At 37.2% G+C, this 21995-nt stretch overlaps 2 protein-coding genes across 2 annotated transcripts; both read left to right on the forward strand.

Moving 5' to 3' along the window:
* The first annotated feature begins 3387 nt into the window (after positions 1–3387).
* Positions 3388–11480, forward strand: LOC135677014 (serine/arginine-rich splicing factor SR45-like). The gene is made up of 12 exons (XM_065188851.1): positions 3388–3702; positions 5102–5167; positions 6193–6281; positions 7062–7108; positions 7192–7272; positions 7357–7522; positions 7750–7975; positions 8066–8131; positions 9930–10055; positions 10659–10728; positions 10838–10875; positions 11147–11480. Exons 1-12 carry the CDS (start codon positions 3503–3505, stop codon positions 11205–11207), a joined length of 1236 nt encoding a protein of 411 aa, XP_065044923.1. The 5' UTR covers positions 3388–3502; the 3' UTR covers positions 11208–11480.
* Positions 11481–13019: 1539 nt separating this feature from the next.
* LOC135677015 (MICOS complex subunit MIC10-like) lies at positions 13020–20173 on the forward strand. Its single transcript, XM_065188853.1, has 3 exons — positions 13020–13258; positions 18839–18990; positions 19922–20173. The coding sequence occupies exons 1-3, from the start codon at positions 13111–13113 to the stop codon at positions 19934–19936; spliced, it is 315 nt and encodes a 104-aa protein (XP_065044925.1). The 5' UTR covers positions 13020–13110; the 3' UTR covers positions 19937–20173.
* Positions 20174–21995: the final 1822 nt, after the last annotated feature.

Here is a 21995-nt window from a genome sequence, read left to right on the forward strand (position 1 = left end):
CATAGTTTTATTATCAAACAATAAAAATATCATCTATGAAGCCAAAATCTTTCAAACTTTTTAAGATTAAGATGAAATTAGAAATCAAGATTTCTGTATGAAGGGGTTAGAATACTTGCCTTAGAAAAATTTGAGTTTCAAATATATGAATTGATGCAAAATTTTAAGCCAAAGCAAAGCTTTTCCTTCCTCTACTTCAATTCCTCTTCCTTCTCTTCTCAAATTTACGTTGGTTGCAGCTCTTAAGTTTTCTTTTAGTTTCTCATTTAATTACTTAGGTTCAATTAATACAAGAATTATTAGGTGACAAGCATACATGAAAGAAGTCTATGTGTCATTCTTAGAACAAACATAAGTGACACCCTTTTTTAAGTTAGCTAGTGACACATGTCCATCATTTAAAAAAAAAAAAACTTAATATGAATCTTTCATAAATCATATCCAATTACTAATATTTATATTTAGGTCCCTACATTACAAATAAGCTCTTATAAAATTTTTGAAAATGAGAGATGTTCTACTCTCCCATCCTTAAAAGAAAATTTTAGTCCTCTAAATTTATCATATCTCGACGAAAAGATGATATCAAGATAGCATCTCAATATAGGCTATCAATATCATTGAGTCTTACCTTTTTCTCATAATATTTAAATCAAAATTTTTTTCTAATAATTTCAATTGTTTCACAACCAATCTGACCATAAAACTTATAGAATTTCTACTAAGTATATCAACTACGACATTGACTTTCCTCGAGTGATAACAAATAGTACGATCATAATCCTCTATAAGTTTTATTTATCTTCATTACCTCATGTTTAACTATTTTCAAGTAAAAAATACCTTAAACTCTTGTGATCAATAAAAACTTCAATGTCCGCCCATATTAGTAATGCCTCCAAATCTTTAGAGCAAAAATAATTACTGTCAATTCCAAATCATGAGTTGGATAATTCAGTTCATAACTTTTTAGTTATTTATAAGCATATGCAATCACTTTTTCTTCTTACATCAAAACACATCCAAGATTCTTTCTCGAGGCATCGGTATAAACTACATATCCCTTGTTACCACTTGGAACGGTGAGAATAGAAACACTATTCAAACCAAAAGACATTACAAAAAAATCATAGTTACCATATCAAGTTCTAAAAGTTGTTTGTGGGATATTCTCCTTCTTGATCTTTAATTGATAGTAAACTGACCTCAAATTAATTTTGGAGAATATTTATGCACCTTGCAATTGATCCAACAAATCATTAATTCTAGGTAGGTGATACTTCTCCTTTTTTTTTGTCGTCTGATTGAATTGTTTGTAATCAATACTAGCATGATAGGAAGATAGCCAATCTATGCCAAATATAATATCAAAACCTTGGATCTCTAGGAGAATCAAGTCAGTCAAGGAGTTCGTGTTCTTCGATAGAAATCAAACAAGATGAACAAACTAAGTTTGTAGTTAAAGAATCGCCAACAGTAATTGTTACATATAACATATAATCTAGTGGTCTAGGAGGCAATGACACTTTCTTCTTCTTTAGAGAACAATATTTTATTTTATGATCCAACTTCCCACAAACAAAAACAAGCTCTAGTTACTGAAATATATTGACTTGTTTCATGATTTAACCTGTACATTGAGTCCTCTGCGATGGCTTTTCTTTCTCAAATCCATATACTTTTACTCTAATTGTTTCTTATTTCAGATTCATTACATCTCTTACTTTTGCCAATAAACTTGTCTTTATCTTTCTTACCCTTGATTTTCTGAATTTCTTCTAAGTTTCTTTCAATTATTAAAGCCCTTTCTACCACATCAACATATGCTTGGAGTTTTAAGGTTGATATCTGACTTCTTATTGCTGGCGGTAGGCCTCTTTCAATTTTTTTTTCTTTTCTAGTTTCATCATCAGTTTTATGAGTGGCAAATATGAAGATTTATACTTTGCTATCGTCATGTTTCGCTAGATGAGATTCAAGAACTTTAATTTTTTCTGCTCTCTAATGTAATCTGGAAAATATTTATTATTAAACTTTTTTACGAATACCTTCTATGTGATTGGCTCATGTTTGACTTCAGAAATCCTTTTAATCATTCTCCATCTGTGCTTAGCCTCTCATTCCAACATAAAAAGAGGTAAGAAAAACCTTCTTATCATTAAGACAATTTAAGATGTCAAATATTTTCTCTATCTGTATCATCCATCATTCTACTATCATTGGATCATACTCACCGTTAAAATTGGGAGGACTAATCTCCTTAAATTATATCATTTCTAGTTCATTCTAATTTGATTTCCTCAATCGATACTTTCATCTCACTCAATTATTCAAAAAAAGATTAAGCAAGAGGACCAAATGTTCTCAACATCTTAAATTCCTAAAAGTCATCAAAGAAAATTTTCACTGATCACTATAGTTTACTAGACCTCTATATATTTTACATATCAAATATTTAAATATCTCAGTAATCCTCAAATGTGTGTTTGGATCCTGAAATAAATTGTTGATCTGACTTATAATATTATCGATTTAAGACAGGGTTACCCCACTTGAACGTGATAATCCGAAGGGAGCGTGACAAGTGTGATTGAGCAAATAGAGGACCAAACTGAAGAGAGCCTTGAGCATATCCTTGATGGACCTAATCGATGCTCTAAGGTATCAAAGAGATCCACATGAGTGGTGACGAGGGGCTTCTTTGCCCAATGATGGAGCCATATGCTTTAATGGAGAGGAGATTGTAAAGGATTACAATGGTGTGTTGGGCGATGGCGAGGGCGTCAAGGATGCCCAAGGTGCACATGAGCACCTCATGGGCAGAGATGGAGAGGTTGAGGAGGGCAACAATAACGTTCTCCTAGGCCTTGGGCATAGATGAGTGGTGGTTGTTGAGGAGGCGAGCAGCAAGGAGGGGCACAATATCAACATCAACAATGGGAGTGTGCATCTCCGGATCCTATTTTGACAAGCGACGAATCTCCATGATGGTTTCGGTAACAGACTTTAATTTTATAGTAATAGAGCACAAATATAAATGCAAAGCGATAAAAGAATCGTTTCGCAACTGCATTGACATCGATGCCAGTGGCATCAACACCATCCATGTCGTTCATCACCATCAATTGAAATGCTAAAAGTATCATTTTATCTTTTATTTTTATTTTTTTATTAGTATAACTGATATCATTAGGATAAATAAATTTAATTTTTTTTAATTATAAGAATATCAATATAATTTTTTAAAATTTAAGGATCCAAATACTACTAATGTAATTAGTCAGGTTGGACAGATAATGCTCTTTTCTCGTCCATCCAGTATCCACCGTCCATTTGTTATGATTAAACACAAGCGAAGCACGATGGTAGAAAATGCCCTTTGCAAGGCGGTCGGACATCTCTCAACTCTCGTGCTTCCTTTGTTTTGTATTAGTCCATAAAACTCTCACTTTTCCTCTAGGGTTTGGCCTTCCCGCTACCGTTTCCACTGACCGCCGCATCTATGGCGAAACCCGGCAGAGCTAGGCCGAGGAGCCCATCGGCGTCGCCGTCCGGCTCTTCGTCTCCATCTCGCTCCTACTCTGGCTCGGGCTCCCGGTCGCCGTCCCGCTCCCGATCTCGATCCAGGTCATTCTCCTCGTCCTCGTCGCCCTCCCGAAGCGCCAGCTCCCGGAGCCGGTCCCCTCCACCGCAGAGAAAGAGGTGCGTCAGTGCTGTCTAATTATTGTTATTATGGTCTATGTCGGTTAGAAGTGCACTGGACCTCCGAAGAAATTAGGGTTTTGAATCTGATATGTTGACCTCGACAAATTTCTCTCTGTTCCAGGTTCGCTAGTCTGTTCATGGTCTTCTTCTAGTGTGTGTGGTAGTATGAAATATTTCGTTCTAATTTATTTATTCATTTTTCTTTGTGGGTTATAATAATAGGATTTGCTCAGGTTGCTTTGGAGTGGTTGTCTTTGTTTCCTGCTTAGCACAAAACTGGTGGGGGAAGAGTCGTCAGGGTTACAACTTGGAAAAGATGATGAGTGTTTGATTAGCACAAGCTCTTGGTGGGAATAAAGCACATTATTGTCAAAATACGAATTTCTCTTGTTCAGATTAGAAGGATAAAGGTTGTATGTTTAGGAGCAAAGGTGCAAAGTAAAAGCCATTTTTAGTTTGATGCTAAATATGTTCACTAGTGGTGGGAGTAGTATGTTCTTGAGGAGGTAAATAGTATTAGTTGATTTAACTTTGGTTTCACTCTCAAACAAATGCAAAGTAACTTCTCATTGATTTCCTAATACCCGGAAAATATATCGGCCAACTGACACAGTATGATGACCTATATGGGTAGTGTGCCAGGTATGAACCAAGATCAGGCAAAATTGTCTGGTCTGTCGATATATGATCAAATTGGTAAGATACCGATGAGGACAGACCGATTTGATTGAAATTGCAAACTGAATCTATCATATCTTCTTGCACGCTTGGCAGTATTTCTTTCACTCATGGTCAGGTCAGTAAATAGTAACTGTTTTGAACTGGTCTGACCAAAATTGCATACCTTGGTTCTGTCATATCTTCTTCCATACCTAGCTACAATTAAGCTGGGGCTTTGATCTAATGATTGCAATGCGGACATTTCAATGGTACTTTCTCCTAACTATCATCGTTGAATTTAATGGTATTGGCATGATATTCTTCCTGGAACTGGATCAAGCTTTTCCTTTTCTTGCCATTAACCTAGTGTCGATTAAAGCAAGCAGTATATCCCTGATTGTTGGTGGTTCTAATACTCTCCCTGCTGTTTTGTTTTTCTTGAATTGCTATGATAGCATTTTATGCAACAATATAGCAAGATAATGTTACAAAACATGACTTCCATATATCTTTCGTGCACCTCTTGTTTCTCATCTGGGTTTCTACATACATACCAGGTTTTTCTTTTGCACCCTTTGAATAAGTTTTTATGCTTTTGAATGATTCTTATGTTTAGTTATAATAAGTTTACAATAATATGTTTAGTAGTCTACTATTCTGTACATATTTGATCCACTTTTTTAAGACATTGTCAGTTACCGATAATTTGTTTGATCCATGGTGATTGTCATCTCAGTCCGACTTCAGCTGGCAAAAGAGGTCGTTCACCAACATCACCACCGAAAAAAGCTTCACCTCCACGGTATGATTACATTTAGAATTTTTTTGGTCCTTGTTTTGTTATACACAACATCAGACCAATCTCGATTAGGAGGATTGTAATGCTGACCCCACAATCTCTAGGAAACCTGAGATTGAATTAAAATGGAGGGAAGCAGCATAGATGCCCTGGCTGGTTCAAGCTCATTAAGGCTACTTGTAGTTGATTATCACTGGACTCAGGGTGGTCCTGTTTTGTCCAATCCCACATGACCTTTCTCAAAGTCGTGATTCTGTTGACCCCCAGTTATGATTCTGTTTGCCACATGCTTTACGCACATCTTGGTTTCCTTTTAATTGTTAATAGAAAAAATAGTATAGAGAATTAATCGATGATTTAGAGGAAAGGTTACAGTATGAAGGTGATAATTTATTGATATCTTTCCTTTGCTGTTATAACAATAATGGGGTCATTCGGTATTGCTGCTTTAACTTAGATAGAAACATGTCTAGGAAAATAACTTAACAATAATGAAATTGTATGGTGATTATCGATCAAACTGCACTGTGAACTTGGGATTTGGAGTTTGTTTTGGGCTGTCTTTACAGTTTAGGCAGGTTTAACATATGCTGATCTTGGTAGTACTCCTATTTGAACTTTTCTGGCTTTCCATTATTTGCAAATAGCTTCCAGAATGCAGGAGAAATGGCAACAATTTACACTATGTATATGATCCACAGATTATCGTTGCCAAGACTAGTAGTTTTGCTCTGACACTGTACAAATGTGATATGATACATTGTAAAAATAACATTCTTGTGAAGAATGATTAAAAATTTCTTAAGATGTGAGATAAAGAGGATCAACAGATACATGTGTCATCAGAAACCACAAAATGTGAATAACTTCCATTATTACGGGTCTGTGCTCTTCTCTGGATAAAATATCGTTTTGTATATACATCTTTACAGTTGATATTGTTGATAATGACTCCGATGGAGGGAACTTGCCCAATTTTCTTCAAGATGGAAAGTAATTTGATAAGATGGAATTTGCTTTTGCTTCAGGAAAGCATCTCCTGTACCCGACTCTGTGGTTCTTCACATTGATCACCTGTCAAGAAATATAAACGAAGCCCATCTGAAAGAAATTTTTGGTAAGTTGATTTTATCTTCCCTGCAAATTGTAAAAGATTGTGTTCTCAAGATTACATAGTTGATATACAAATTTGGCCTTTTAACTTTGTTTAAGTGTATAAGCATAGATGTAAAGACCATTTAAGTTCTCAACTCTTTTTTGCATTGTAATTTCTTCTATATTCAATTGCTTCTTTGCATGAATAGGTGGACCAATTTTATCTGCATCTTTGTATGAATAGGTGGATCAGATTTTCATTTATACTTTTTTTCTTATTAGTTATCATTTCATTTTGTGTAATTATTAGCATTGACCTATATGCATATAAAGTATAGTGTGAATCTCTGTTTTATGGTAGTTGAAGTTGAGATTACAGTGATGTGGTAGAGGTCTCATTGATGTTTGTAATTGATGATTTGTTGTCAAGAGATGTGGGATTGTGTAGTATTTTCATATTTCGATGATACAAAAGTAGATTCAGAAGAGAGCATTGAGCTTAGGCTATATATCTTATTTTTTCATAAACTAAATCAGATTATCAGGTGAGAGTTTGCTTAGTAGTGAAAGAAATTTGAAATTGATTTCAATTAATTCTTTGGCGATATCTCCTTTTAATTGAGCCATGTTGATTGCTTTGAAAACACTTTCAAGTTAATGTTATTGATTGATATGGCTTCCAGTAAATTTTGGTGCTTTCAGACAACTTGCTGATATGTATTACATCTATTTGAATTCTTTTGTCCATTATGATCAGTTTATGGGGAAGAAAGTTCATGATGTCATATTAGTGATTTTGTAGGTAATTTTGGTGAGATAATTAATGTTGAACTGGCGATGGACCGCTTGGTATGTTAACAAATTTTATTCTGTGATCCCTGGTTATAAATGCTATATTTTTCATGTGACCATATGTTATACATGCTATTCAGGTAAATCTTCCTCGAGGATATGGGTATGTAGAGTTCAAGAAAAGGGTTGATGCTGAGAAGGCTCTTCTTTACATGGATGGTGTATGTTAATTTTCCCTCCTTCCACTTGAAGAATGTTAAAGAGAAAATTCATGCCGTCTTATGTTGTCACTGCATATATTGCAGGGCCAAATTGATGGTTGTGTTGTCCGTGTGAGGTTTACATTAACACAACGCCAAAAAGCTTCTTCCCCTCCAAAGGTTATGCCTGCAGCTCCAAAAAGGGAAGTTCCACCTAGAGATAAAGTTGGTACAATTGCTGAAAAAGATGCCCCTCAGCGGCCTAGGGAGCGTAAGTATTTAGAACTTACTCGGCTATCTTTCTTAGCTCCATTGAAAAATTTTCTTCTGCACAAATTCAGTCTCTTTTATTGTGACAACTTATATCACTCTAATTATTTACATTCAGATGATTACTATGGCTTAAAATTGATATATCACGTAACAAATTGTCTTGTTTGCTTTTCTTAGAACTGAGATTCCACAAACCTATCTTCTTGACCTGATTTTATCTATTAGCTTCTCCACGGCGGAAGCCACCATCGCCACCACGGAGGCGATCCCCTCCTCCAAATAGAAGAGTTGATTCTCCCAAACGCCGACCTGATTCCTCTCCTCGCCGTCGTGTGGAATCTCCTGTTCGTCGCCGGGCAGATTCTCCTTTGCGTCGACGTGGTGAGACACCACCTCGAAGAAGAGTAGCATCTCCTAGAAGACGTTCTCCCTCTCCTGCTCGAAGACACAGGTCTCCTGTTCAGTTAGTTAATTGCATGAATTTTTCATCTGTTTCCATCTTGTCAATTGGTGTATTTAATATAATTGTATATGTTGGTAGAATTTCTCCAAGAAGGGGACGTGGGAGCCCTATTCGTAAACGTTCCCCTCTTCCTCCTAGGAGGCGGTAAGTTATTCTTCATGATCATGTTCTGCTCTTTTGGGCTGTGTTTAGGCAAAAATTATGAATATAATTTATTATGACATCTCATTAAAAGAAGACCACTTTGATATGATTTCTCTTAAAAAATGGTTATGTAAGGTTATCATGTTTTTAAGTTCTCTTTGCAGTCCTTATCTGATAAACAATGATGTTGAGCATTCTTGTTTTGTAAAAAATAATATTAGAACAATTTTGTCATAATTGGTTGCAGAAAATGACATATATATATATATATATATATATATTCATGTACTGGACATCTTGGTTATCTAGTAGCATATTCCAACTGATCTCTTCTATGCAAGTATTCCAAAAAGTGTTGTTATAATAAAGGATCAATGAGAAATTTCTGGGCTATACATGTGTTTTCTTCGCTGTGAAGTGTCAAGACTTATCTCCTACATGTCCTATCCTTTGGCATTATAGCTTGCAACTTCATTAGGATTTTAATTCTTTCTAGGCTGTTGAAATCATTCAGTGAGGTAGTAACACATTTTACTCAATTGTTTGTTGACATAAGCTAAAGATTTACTTTTTCACCATAGAATTTGTTGTAAATATTAGTTGTTGAATTGAATCTCCAGCAATTAGGCCTGTCAGGAACAATTTCTCTAGTTTGTATGGGTAGTTGACCAATAGTTAGAAGGGTTTTGAATACCGGTCCGTATCGGCATATTAAGCTCTGCTCAGTACGGTACATATCGGTATGTATCGTCTTGGCGTACCGACGGTATACCCTAAAATGTAAAAAATTCCTTCACCTACCGTGCCAGGGCATACCGATCGATATGCCTCGGTAACGGTCGAAATCCGAAGCGATACTAGTCGGTACGCCTCGGTATCGATCAAAACACTGGGCGGTCCGTGTACCTGTGTTCTCTCGGACCGGTATCTACCGCCCGTACTGGGCGGTACACATCGAAATTGAGAACTTTGGTTAGAACAACAATTTCATCAGTTGTATTATAGACGGAAGAGGTTTATATGAAGGTTGATCTTATTGTGATTCACATATGAGATTGTTATTACCTATATACATATGTAAGTTTATAAAATAGTATATCCTATCAGGAGAATTTCCCACCCTACGAATAAGTCTATTTCCAAATAGTTTAGAGTAGATTTTGCTGATGCCTTAAGGAAACAGCACTAATTTGGCACAGCTAGCATGCAAGCTTTATGTTACCAAAAATGAGATGAATGAAAGCTATTGCAGATTTAAGTAAATTTATTTATGATGTTCAATCCAAGTTCACCTGTGTATTATTTCTTGTTATTTCAGGTTCTATGTTTTTTTTTTGCTGATCTACATTTAAGGTGTTGTCACCGGTTATTGGCCATTCCCATATTTGTATGCATTCTAATCTGACCACTGAAGTTTGGATTCTCCTTGCCTGTGTTTTCCATAGCTGTGCCCTACATCAAATGGCTTCCCTTTTTTGTTAGATGCAGCCACACTCATTTGTATCCTGGTTTCCCTTCTAAGCATGTATGTTTAAAGTGTAATGTCGGCACCTTGAGACCCAAAGTTTGTCTGGCCCTGTTGCTTGACACAATTTTTTACGAAAACCTTGTATTTCTCTGCTCGTTACATGTTGTGATCTAACTTAAAGGTCTTCTTTGACCTTTTATTCTTCTAATCAACAATGTTAGTTAAATTTGCTTCTTTCTTCATGATGATGCGTGCATGTTATATATTGAAAAAACTTAAGCTTCACTCTTCTCCTGTGTCAGTTTCCTTAATGAAGTACTTTTATTTCAGATCACCTCCAAGGCGAGCAAGGAGCCCACCAAGGAGGTCACCGCCGCCCCCACCGCCTCGACGTCGTAGCCGTTCACCAGTAAGGAGGCCTCTTCGTTCTCATTCTAGATCAGCTTCTCCTCGCAGGTAACAGTATTGCTACATCATGATTCATTTCTTACATTTGGTTTTACTGTGTGTTTTCATGACCTTGTTAGTTCCCCTAGTCATTCAATTTAATGCATAAGTCCATCAATCTTTTGTTATTTGTACAAATTTAGGCTCAAATTCTATCCTGTTACAACAATATAAGTTTTTCAAATGAAATCTGATGGAATATCTAAAGGATATGCCATTATTGGTGTACCGAGTTTTGGAAAAAGACTTTAAAAAATTCAAAAAAATAAGGGCGGTGCAGGTCCTATACTGTGTGCACCTGGTGGTAGAGACCCTGTATCATGCGTACCAAGTGGCACAGGCTCAACACTGGGTGAATTGCTCGGTTTACCCAAGTTTGCATTCCAGTAAGTTGTTGGCAAACACTCCCGTACTGTACTGGTGGTATTCCACACCTTGTATGTTTATTATAAGAGAACCAAAAGACATTTTAAAATTGAAATGTTTGATGGTTTTATACAGCACCCATTTTCTTTTCTAGGCCAATATAGAATCTTTGTCTAGCTTTGCAAGGTTATTCAAACATTGATTGCCTGTCATTACATATGTAAATTCTGATGATCCTTGTATCAGGGGTCGAGGACCACCACCAAGGCGTGGAAGCTCCGAATCATCATATTCTGGATCTCCCAGCCCTCGCAAGGTAAACCATTGCATGCTACATGTGCACACACGTGTGAGAAAGTTATTTAATGTATTTTAATTATGTAAATTTATGCATATTTGACAATTTAAATCCTCTTGGATCCCAGGGAGCTCGAAAAATATCAAGAAGTCGCAGTCCTAGAAGGTATTGTTTGGCATCTTCCATTAAGCATATTTATTTCTCATGCTTCCTTCACTGCTTGAATTGTATATTATAACATAAACATGATTATAGTGTGTTGGCACCTACTCCCTACTGAAACTTTACTATATGTCAGATGCTTTTCTTGACCCTAAAAAATGCTTCTCTTAAGAGGAATTATGTTGTTTTTGTTTTTTTCCCTTTTGAAATGGAAATAAAGCAAAAGAAAAACTCTCACACCCACTGAACAACATCTTGTAAATTCATTCTGTAGGCCTGTTAGAGGAAGAAGCAACAGCAGGAGCAGCAGCTCCCCTCTGCGTAAAGCTAACTGACCCACTTGCTGCATGACCATGTTTGGCAGCATGAGTGGAGACCATCTGTTTGAGTGTTTAAAAGATGGGTGAGCAGTGGAGATTCTTAGCAGTCTTATGGATTAGATGTCTCCCAGGATTCTTGGGTTTGATTCCATCTAGCTGTTCCGTTGGACCATAGCGAGTTTGTCGGCGTCTGAAGACCGTGTAATTACAGATCTTGTTGTGACAATGTCTTTCTGTATTATTTCTTGTTAGATATCCTAGAAAACCAGCTTTCTCGAGTTGCATTCAGCAATGCTTTTGAATTAATGACTTCAATAGCATAATTGCCAGCTGTTCCTGCTTTTGTAGAGATAATTATGAGTTTTGCATTTAAACAGTTGTTTTCCTATAGATTACTGCATTCTGTCAGGATCTAGGCTAACTATATTGCCTAATAAATAGAACAGGCAGAATTGCAGCATGAGATGATATGAGCTGACATTTCACCAGGAACTTGCTGGAGTTTGGTATATGCTAAACTTGAGTAGCTACAAGAACCTCTGCTTTACTTCATGTCACTGCCTGTGAAGGCCTGCCTCTGCTTATTGACGAGTGTTATCGATAGAAACGGGAGCATTGACATGCTTTACAGTGAACTGCTTATGGATCTTTGAACTTCCACTTCCCTTATGCGATATATATAATATGATAAATTTTGCTAAAACAACAAAGTGGAATATGCATATATCGTATTCATATTCTTTGACAGAAGTATAAAGTTGGATTTTGTGCCAGCATCAGTGCTAGTAAAATCTGGATTGATGTTTCAGTGAGCCAGTTAAAATCCTTGTTTATTTGACGAGATGAAAAATATCATGTTTGAGACGGACACGAAGCACCGCTGGTGTACCTGAAAAAGTTCTTATAATTAGGGGGGTACTTTTTGTTAATATATAATTATCAGAGTCTGGGTTAATTATTCAAATTATGGATTAATAAATTTAAAATAAAATAGTATGATATGGTGAAAGAGAATTATTACAATGACGATCATAGAGGGATGAGATGATAACAAATATGATTATTTTTCTCTTTAATCTAAATGTAATTGAAAAAATTAATAATAAAAAAAGAGGTCATGGATATTTAAGTCTTTTTAATACCTAAATAATTTAATAGGTGAATTATTTCAGTTTGTTTCCGTCCGAACAATTGGCCATTCATAAAATTACAATCAAAGTTATTTGGTGTGGTCATATATAAAATATTGGAGCACACTTTTTAATAACATAAAAAAGTATTTTGCTCTTATACCATCACTTTCCATCACCTTCACCTTTGTGCTGTGTTCTCTTTCTCGGACATATCCCTGCATGCATTGCTCTCGCGTGAGGAAGGAGGGGGGCACGACAACGATTGCTCTTATCGCTCTCGCATGGGCAAGGACATAGATGATCATCATTACTGATGGCCCACCCTTATCGTCGTTTGGTTCAGATATGCTTTTATCACTAGGTGAGTCTAGCGAAGACGAAGGTTTTGCTGTCCTCACTTTGCCTTTGTGGAATGAGGTATTGCTCTCATCGTAGGTGGAGGTTATACCTTCGTCTCTAAGTGGTTTGGTAGATATGGAAGCTTCATTGTTATCGTTGTGCCTCCATGGAAGGCCTCGTTCTCGATCAGAAACGAGGGTCGTTGGTAAAATAATCATTTAAAAAAAATTAATTTATATATAAATATTTTTTTAATTGAAGAGCTAAAAGACAAAGGCTTTTTCATTTTGTGTGATCAAGAGGAAACAATTGCTAAATACCCAAACCAAGACGCCTATAAAGTGGGTTAGGCACACATAAACTTCGCCATCGTCCCGTCGTTAGAAAAAGAAAAACCGAACCAGAGGCTTTTTCCCATTTCTCTCGCTCACACCTTTTGCCTTCTCATGGCGGAAGAACAACGGCAAAAGAAGGCGCAGGGGTTCCCGCCGCCGTACGATCTCAACGCCAAATGGGACGCCTGCCTAGATCTCACCGCGCGGCGGCTCGCGTACTCCTCTCTCGCAGGAGCTTTCACCGCCCTTCTCTTCTTCAGTGAGTCCTCACCACCCCAGTCCTATATACCTGTTCGCTCTTTCTGTTTCCAGCCCATTGCGTCGAATTCTACCAATATCGATTCTTTCGTCGCTCGAATGTGCTTCTTCGGTCAATAGTCTCGCTCGATCGCTTATTTTCTAGCTCTCTCTACTCGTTCTTGCCTTCTTGATCAAGTTGTCAATCATAAGATTTGGACTTTTCTTTTATGTCTGTGTATATATAATATTAATTAAATATGATGCAAGGATTCGTCGCGTCTACAATCAAATTGTTGCATTTTCCCTTTTTATTTCTGGATTTTCTTGAGTCCTTCGTCTTTTAGGGTTTCAATGTTCTTGTGTAAGGTTCATGACTTCATCCGGATTTTGTTTTTTTGTTCAAATTATGACTATGATTTTGTAAAAAGAGAGTGGTTTTAGGTCAATTTTTACTGGTACCTAGACCTACCAGCAATACCTTTGGAGATTAATAAGAATATTGTCTTAGCTGCAGAACTGTAGGGTTTGACAGTGAAGCATCTCCACATTAATAACCTGTACTTAATTATTTGGTGATGTTCTTTAATCCGAATATAAAGGTTCGCTTCTTTCTTTATTTTGTTTATACGAACTATATAATAATTTTGAAAAGAAACCAAGATAAATTATATATAAGTGAAATTTAAATCAATAGTGGCCTAAATGTTTTGACACACTTTCTGAGTTAATGTGTAATCCAACCAATAGTTCCACATAGTTGTACTGTACACATTCTTGATAAAAACTACATGAGATGCATCTTTAAGGAAAAAGTAAATATTCTGGATTCAAATCTTTTTTAATTAGTTCCTGCCCAAGATTCATTATTTTAGTTACTAGACCCATCCCTATCCGTTGCTGGATCGGTTCTTTTTGGCTCCGTGTCTGCATAATGTCACAATATATTATTATGTACCTGATACCAAGAAGGAAGGAGGGGGAGGGGGTTGGTGTTGAGTAGGAGAAGGTGAAGATGAGGAGGTGACGGTTGCAGAGTAGATGTAGGAGAGGAATATCAGATGCCATGGTGAGCCGATACTGAAGGACGGTGGACAGCACAAGGGAAGCAAGAGCAAGAAGAGATCACACATGCGAGAGACGGGGATGGAGGTAGGGAGGGAGGTCATACGCGGATTGATAAATGGTAATTGGTACACACTAGTCCAGGTGAAATGGAAAAACCTTGTTCCTGCTCATCTCAATAAGTTTCTTCGTCTTTTAATTTTGGTGGTTCCAGTAGTTTCAAACTTAAAGCCAACTTTAAGGTTAGTTTCACTCATTTAGATAGAGACTAAGTACTTACGAGCGAACAAGTTAAAGTTAAGAGTATCACTTTTAAAGTTTCACGTGATATTTTTTACCTTTTGTTATCTATATGTGAGAGATTAGCTGATTCAGATATTTTTAGTACTTGTTAGTGAGTATGTTATGTGGTGATAGAATACCATGTTTAATAAAAGATTTGTTTTGTTGTTATTTTACAAATGCCTTGGGAGTGTATCAAGTTCTAAAGTACTGATTTCTGTAATTTTTTGAATGGAGGAACACAGCAACTCAATTACAACACTTCATATTAATCATCTGTATAATTTCATTATAAAATTAGCATTAATTTAATATAATTGATATAGATGTAGATGTTCTTGTTTCTAGAGTATTCCCATCATATAGCATGTGTATCTCTACAATAGGAAGCCATTTACTTGAGAAATCTTTTACTATTTTGTTGTGTTCCATAATTCTGATAGCAACAACATAGATACAATTTTTGGTTTTTCTGTGCATAACTTTTGCTGTTTTACATATTTCATCTAGAACAAAAACCTGCCAATACCTTTGCACTTCTTTCTGCTCTTATTTCTCAGCCACCACCCACTTTATCTGTTCTCCTTTGTCAGCTGTAGTTCTTATAGTCACTGATGCTACGACAACCATTGCCGCTTTGATTTCCTGTCTTTCTCTGTCCATCCCTTGTCTTGCCCCCCTATTATTTTCTCCATTACACCATCTTTTCTTTTCATCTACCTACATGGCCACAAACATTATCCTGTCAACACCATCAACATCACTATTATCTATTCCACTGGTGTTTAACATTGTTTCCACTTTTATAAAGGTAGGGCAAAGGAATATGATGGGGAAACTTAGATGAGTATGATGGCAATTAAAAGAAATTGTCAACTAGATTATTGGCCTCCTGTTAATTATGCTAGCTGGAAGCGACTTATTTTAAAATTAACGAGGTATTATCATAAAGTGAAGAATGTAAATATGGGTAGAGAAGGGTTTTCTTGTAACTGAATAATACAAGGTGTTAAATTGCAAGAAGAAACTCTGGTATCTTTCCAAATAATGAACTTAGTTTTGCAAATTATTGCACAACATTTCTGGGTACTTCAATTATTTTGTTTGTTTAGTGCATGCACAAAACTATTATAACCAGCTATGTCACTGAAACCAAAATCCTAACTGTTGGGACCGAGCTGAAACCAAATCAATATTCTATAGTTGCTTGTAGACAACTGTTGGAAATGGTAAAGCAAACATCAAATGAATAGATTTATCTCAATTTTTAGCTTCGTCCTCATAATTCTAGATATCTAGATTAGTTCATACTTGTACCTAGGTTTAAATCTGTAATAGCTTTTGTTTCTTTGGTCTTATCATGTGATTGGTTAAATAATATCTACAACAGTATCCAGACTATCTGTTTATCACATGAATGCTCTCCTATCATTCAGCTTTACCATGAGCAACATTCTGTCATTTATAAATTCTCTATCATATTCATATACCTATAATCTCTACCAAGGATTTTAATTTCGAATGATACCAGCCGTACCGGGCGGTATTAGCCTGACTGCGGCGAGGGAAGAAAAAGTGTCGAGGGAGAAGGCGCTCAAAGAAGAGGGAGAATTGGGAGAACCTTGACGCTTTCCGATCTGGCACCGCCCTCCCTCGATGATCTTCATCTAGGAGGTAACAGAGAGGCGACGATTCGACTTTTTCTTTGCCACGTTCTTCGCCAAAGGCCGGAGATGCTTGTTGCCTTTGCCACGTTCTTCACCGAAGGCCGGAGACATCTGCAGCCTTCGACGTCTTCGCCGAATGTTGCAGATGAGAAGACTGCGTTCTTCTCGTCGTGTCCCGTCGAAGGTCGGAGACGTCTGCGGCCTTCGACGTCTTCGCCAAACACCATAGATGAGGAGAAGATGGTGTTCTTCTCCTCGTCGCGTCGCGCCAAAGGCCGGAGACGTCTGTGGCCTTCGACGCCTTCGCCGAATGCCGTAGATGAGGAGAAGACCATGTTCTTCTCCTCATCGCGTTGTGTCGAAGGCTGAAGATGTCTGTGGCCTACGACGTCTTTGCCGAACGTTGCAGATGAGAAGGCCGCGTTCTTCTCCTTGTTTGGCGAGACGAGGAGAAGAAAAGGAGGCGACATCACCAAGGCAGCGTACGCCTCCTTATCGAGCGTTACACCCTGGCGTACTGCTCGGTATGCCCGTACCGTACTATATCAAGCAAAGCTCAAAACGTCGGTACGACACGAAATTAAAAACCTTGATCCTTAGTCCTTACCACCCTTTCTTTTCTAGAAGCCCAATACATTGCACCTATGTAGGCTTCTCTCCAACAGTGACTATCAAATAGAATTTTCTTTATGCTTTCTTCATTAATTGTCTCTATGAATTGAAAACATTGAATTTGTCAATCTTGATTTAACCAGCCAGGATTAAGATCACTTAGGGTTAAACCAATTCTCATTGATTATTTTATCATAAATTGATCATTGTAGGCTAGAGACAAACTGAAATCAGTTGGTAAATGTTGGGAACTGTTGATTCATGCTAGAATTGGTTGATTCCTATGAATTAATGTCACCTTATTTAGGGAAAAGAAGAGTTAGAGGAAGAGCAGGAATAACCTTTCTCATTGACCACATCATTTTCTTTGGTTGCTACTGCCAATCATTGTTGTAAGATGCTGCACACCATAAGGGAGGGCAAGTGAGAGAATGAACACATAAAGTAGAGTGGAGTCACAGGAGAGGAGAGATTTTTTTTATCTTAAGCAATCCATTTCTTATTTCATGAGCAATATTTCCTCCAACAGCTCCATCTTTTTAAGCTATAAGCTAAGTGGATCAATAGAAAAAAATGTCATAATGTAGAAGTTCATATTCATTTGATGATCCTTTTGTGACTAGTCTTGCATAGTTATGGATGATGATAGTGAATTATAGTAGTCATAGGAGGGTGTTGGTGTGTTTTTCCAATTATCTGGTTGCCTTTAAGATGGACTTGGCATTGAAAATGGGTTTTTGAGTGATCATAGAAGAGGAAATTGCACGTCACGCAATGGCTTGAATAAGTTCCTGCTATAGGGTTGTTAAGTAGAAAAATAACTTGTTTTGGCGTTGATAATGGTGTTCTTTGTCATCATGCTGAATCAGTGGCTTTTGAGTATAATGCTACATGGAGGAGAAGAAACCTGTGCATCGATTCCGATCATTAGCAGACAAAAGGATTCAATAATGGCGTTAGCCGTTCACATACGACAGTCACGTAAGAATGACTGGTCACTGGCGCAAACACAGCATGATTGTGTGAGGATGAGGATGACTTACTGTCGAGCGAGCAGACAATTCCTGTAGCATGGATGGCAATGTCCCACGTCTATCTTTTCATCTCCTTGTCCGCTACAGATTCGTGTGGGCTCGCTGGAAACCCATTCGGTGTACTAGTTTGATGCTTCTGCACACTTCCATCAGTCTTGTTGAGCTGTCACAGGAGCTGCTGCTGAAGGAAAAATGGAGGGATGGACGGAGCGGAGGAGCAGCTTGAGTGTCTACCTTGCTCTCATGGATGCCACATCAGAAGGGTTTGCACATCAAGGGGTCTGATTGTCAGAGAGTCCAAGGTGTCAATCACGGGGCCATGGGGCTCCAACCAGTCCTCCATTGCTCAAGGTAGGATCCTGATAGGGGTTTTTATGGAGGCATAAAAGCTTCAACATGGCTTGACTAGAAAGAAAGAATTTGGATTCTTTTTACTAGCGGAGGAGGTTTGATTTTATTTGGTAGGCCTTGCAATGAGAGGATGATACTTAGTGTAGGTGCTGTCCTTGTCAATTTGGTTACATTAATGACAGTTAATCGGGATATCAAAAGAGTTGGTACACTGTTGCCAGTCGATTTCACGGTAGTGGTGGTGGTTACTGATCATTGGAATGTAGCAGGCCTGATTGCTAATGTTGATTGTTTGGTCGAGGGGCCCAACATATGTAACCATGTTATGCATGGACTATGATTGTGTAAGGACTTGAAATCTATTTAATTTCTAGATGTCAAACACATGGACTTGGTGAATGGTTATGTAAAGTGTTTGGCTAAAATGTTTCTACTCTCTTAATTTGACAATTACTGCAGACTAACCTACTGAATACTGGTACACAGAACACAGAAACCCCCTTACAACTTAAATAGAATTGCAGTCAACTACTTGCTTCTCACCAAATTCTTTCTGAGTCCATCCTTACTTTTCTTTTTTCTTCTACACAGGAAGTCCAGTTACCCGATGGGCATCTGTAGCATTTGGTGCGGGGTTGGGTATTGGATCAGCATACACAGATTGCTCATACATATTTGATGGCTCTCCTCCAAAAGTTTCATCTTCAAAAATCTCCGCTATATTTACTGGTCCTCCTCCTCGGGTAAGATCTATGCTTACTCATTTGCTGCTACAAATAATCTATGTTCACAATCTAGTGCTTTGTTGCCAATCTGTAACCCTTTACTGAATATTAGTAAAGATAGAATTGTGGTAAAAAATTTAGTAACAAAATGCTATGTTATAATATATTTAATAATGTGCATAATGTAATATAAAATATACTATTGAAATAATATAATTGCTAAAGAGCATGGACAGATATTGTAATAGTATGCCATGACTGAGGGAGAAACTAAAATGATAAAATATAATAAAAGAAGAACATTCGTTATCCGTACATGGTATATTCAGCATCGTACGCAGTGGAAACCAGTTGAAAATTGATATGACATGCTTAATCCACATGATAGAAATTCAGATGAGGCAGAGCGATGTGTAGTACTTGGCACAAGAAGATACTATGACTAGCAATAAAAGAGTAGCTATGAAAGGTCTACCAACCAGTTTGAGTATTAGAGCAGGACAAAGATATTAGGCAGTTGAATCATAAACCAAAATATGCACAATGAAAGAAAAAGCAATTACAATAGCAATCATCCCATAAAATTTTTGTGATTGTGGGATGCCCCTAAAAACAGAATTCGAGTTGTGGAAAGAGAATCCAAGTAATAGTTGGTAGGGTTTTAATATTCAGTCTTAAGATGCTAAATTTAGATGATTTTTCCAGTTTTAGTGTTGGAATGAGATTGGAAGATTACAGTGAACTCCAAGTAATCAAAATGGAATATTTTTCAATATCTGGGACACTGAGTAGCCTACAATCAACCCAAGTAGAGAGGCATCTCAATTTATCCTTCTGTTTGCTAGTATCCAGTGCATCTCATGTTTTATGATTCAGGTATTGTCGTCTTAGTTAATGGAGGCATTCTTTTATGCATTCTGTTTTTAATTGATCTACCACTTAAATGTAGGAGGATGATGAATGACCGAGCGATAGCATCAAAAAATTCTGACAACATTGGTCAATTGCTCGGAAAAAAATGATGATCTTAGAGCATGTTTATTTTCTCTTTTTTGTATTAATGTCAAAGTTGTTCCCACCTGGATGGATTGCGAAGCAGATAATGAATGCTAATGATTAACTTGGTGACATGGCATGGTTATGCACAACAGAAAATAATCGCTTTATGAGCATAAACAATAACAGCAAGGCTGTTTGATCATTCTAATAGTTGAAGGAGAATTCTTCTGATGGTTCAAGTAGTAATTTGCATGTTTTAGCTGGAAAAGGATTTACAAGAGGGACAAGAAAAAAATGCTCATATTTGTTGAGTAAAATGGTTATTTTTTTTACGTGAAAAATTAGTTTTATTTTTTTTGGTTTATACGAAAATAATTTTGAGTCATTTTAAGTTAGTGTACATGTTCATGTCCATGTTCATGACATCTTTGACCCTTCAGGGTTAAATCTTTGATATTGTATTCTATCAAAATCTAGGCCTCAACAGAAATCTATCCATTGATTTCATCATACTTATTTCCAGGTTGAATTAACTATCTAGATTCTCTAATACGATCAACTTGGAAGCTAATATGTATCAGATGAATCCGGGAACACGTTCTTTTCTGATTGTTTTCATCCTAAATCTGATTTAAAGGCATCATAAAGTAGCTTTATTGATCTGATATGCATGGGCGTTGAAGTAAAAAAAATTGACTTACTGCCAATTTATGATTGTCCAAATCATAAAAGTAAGACACTAACCTAACCATATCCAAACCCGATTACGGAACTCTGTATCAAGTTACATACTTATATCAATTTACAAATTTTGAGCTTACGATCATCTGATAAATTTTTTACAACTAAACTAGCTAATATTTTTTCGCGTCATTCTCTCCATCACTCTCTTAGGTTTGATGATCAATCTGGATAAAAAATTACGTTCAAATCTCATACGCAAGTCACTTTTTAAAATAACTAGTAAAATAGGCAATAAGAAAGAAAAAAAAAAAAAACATCGTTCGTTGAATTTCTAAGCATTATTAGCCCCCCACCCCCGCCCCTCCCCCCCCCAAAAAAAAAAACGAATTACATGCTTACACCAAAATAACAGATGAAAGATTGAGATCATTTGGTTTGGAGATCCAAAAGAAAAAGAAAAACCCCAAGTGTTATAATCAGTTGATTGACATTCTATTGAAACAAGATTATGCTATGTTGGTAGCAAATATGTTGATGGTCAACGATATTTGTCATCATATTGAGATTAGTGTGAAAAGAAAAGATCTCAATCACTCTTCACTTGTATGCTCTTATGAACTAGGGAGACCATTCCAACTTGTCTCTTCTCGTCACCCATATGGACAAAACGTTAAAGAGAAACATTGGGGTAGTTGTAGGCTGTCCCCTTCGTAGACCAAGTCTAAAAGCTAACATCCGATGTCATGTCAAAGCTCTTTTTTCGAGAAAAACCCATATTCTAAAAAGGATTTTGAACTAACTTGAACGTCGAATAGATCCGATAAAAAAACTTCTCCAGACATCGATCTTAGTGCAAGTGATGCCTCGGAAGCTCGACCCCCACCTCAAAGTTACTTCGGACACTCCTACGCCTTCAAGTTTGGACCACGTCGAGTTGACTTAGACGTCGACGATGATTTCCCTAATATTTTGGTGCTAGAAGGAGGGTCTAATGTTACCGAAACGTTCACCCGCTAATTCTCTCAATGAACGCTCCAGCAAGGAGACCCTTCCTCTATCTCTTACCCCCAGGGACGAATTAAGCTACTTGCTCGTCCCCTCCGAGGTGTTTTTGAACCTCACCCATTTGGTGTAGATGCTCACGTGCATGATGTAGGCTATCGCCCTACTCTTGCCTCAACTAACCCAACAAGTTATAGCACCATCTCAATCACAGTCGACACCTCAATGACATTGGCACCCATTAGAAGCCCCTCGACCGACATGATGCTAGTATCTTAAGATCACTCAAGGCCCACGAAACTGCCAACAGAAGGAGCACCTCGCTCCCCAACCGTTGA

The sequence above is a fragment of the Musa acuminata genome, chromosome BXJ1-6 (assembly GCF_036884655.1).
Source record: "Musa acuminata AAA Group cultivar baxijiao chromosome BXJ1-6, Cavendish_Baxijiao_AAA, whole genome shotgun sequence".
NCBI classification, from domain to species: domain Eukaryota; kingdom Viridiplantae; phylum Streptophyta; class Magnoliopsida; order Zingiberales; family Musaceae; genus Musa; species Musa acuminata.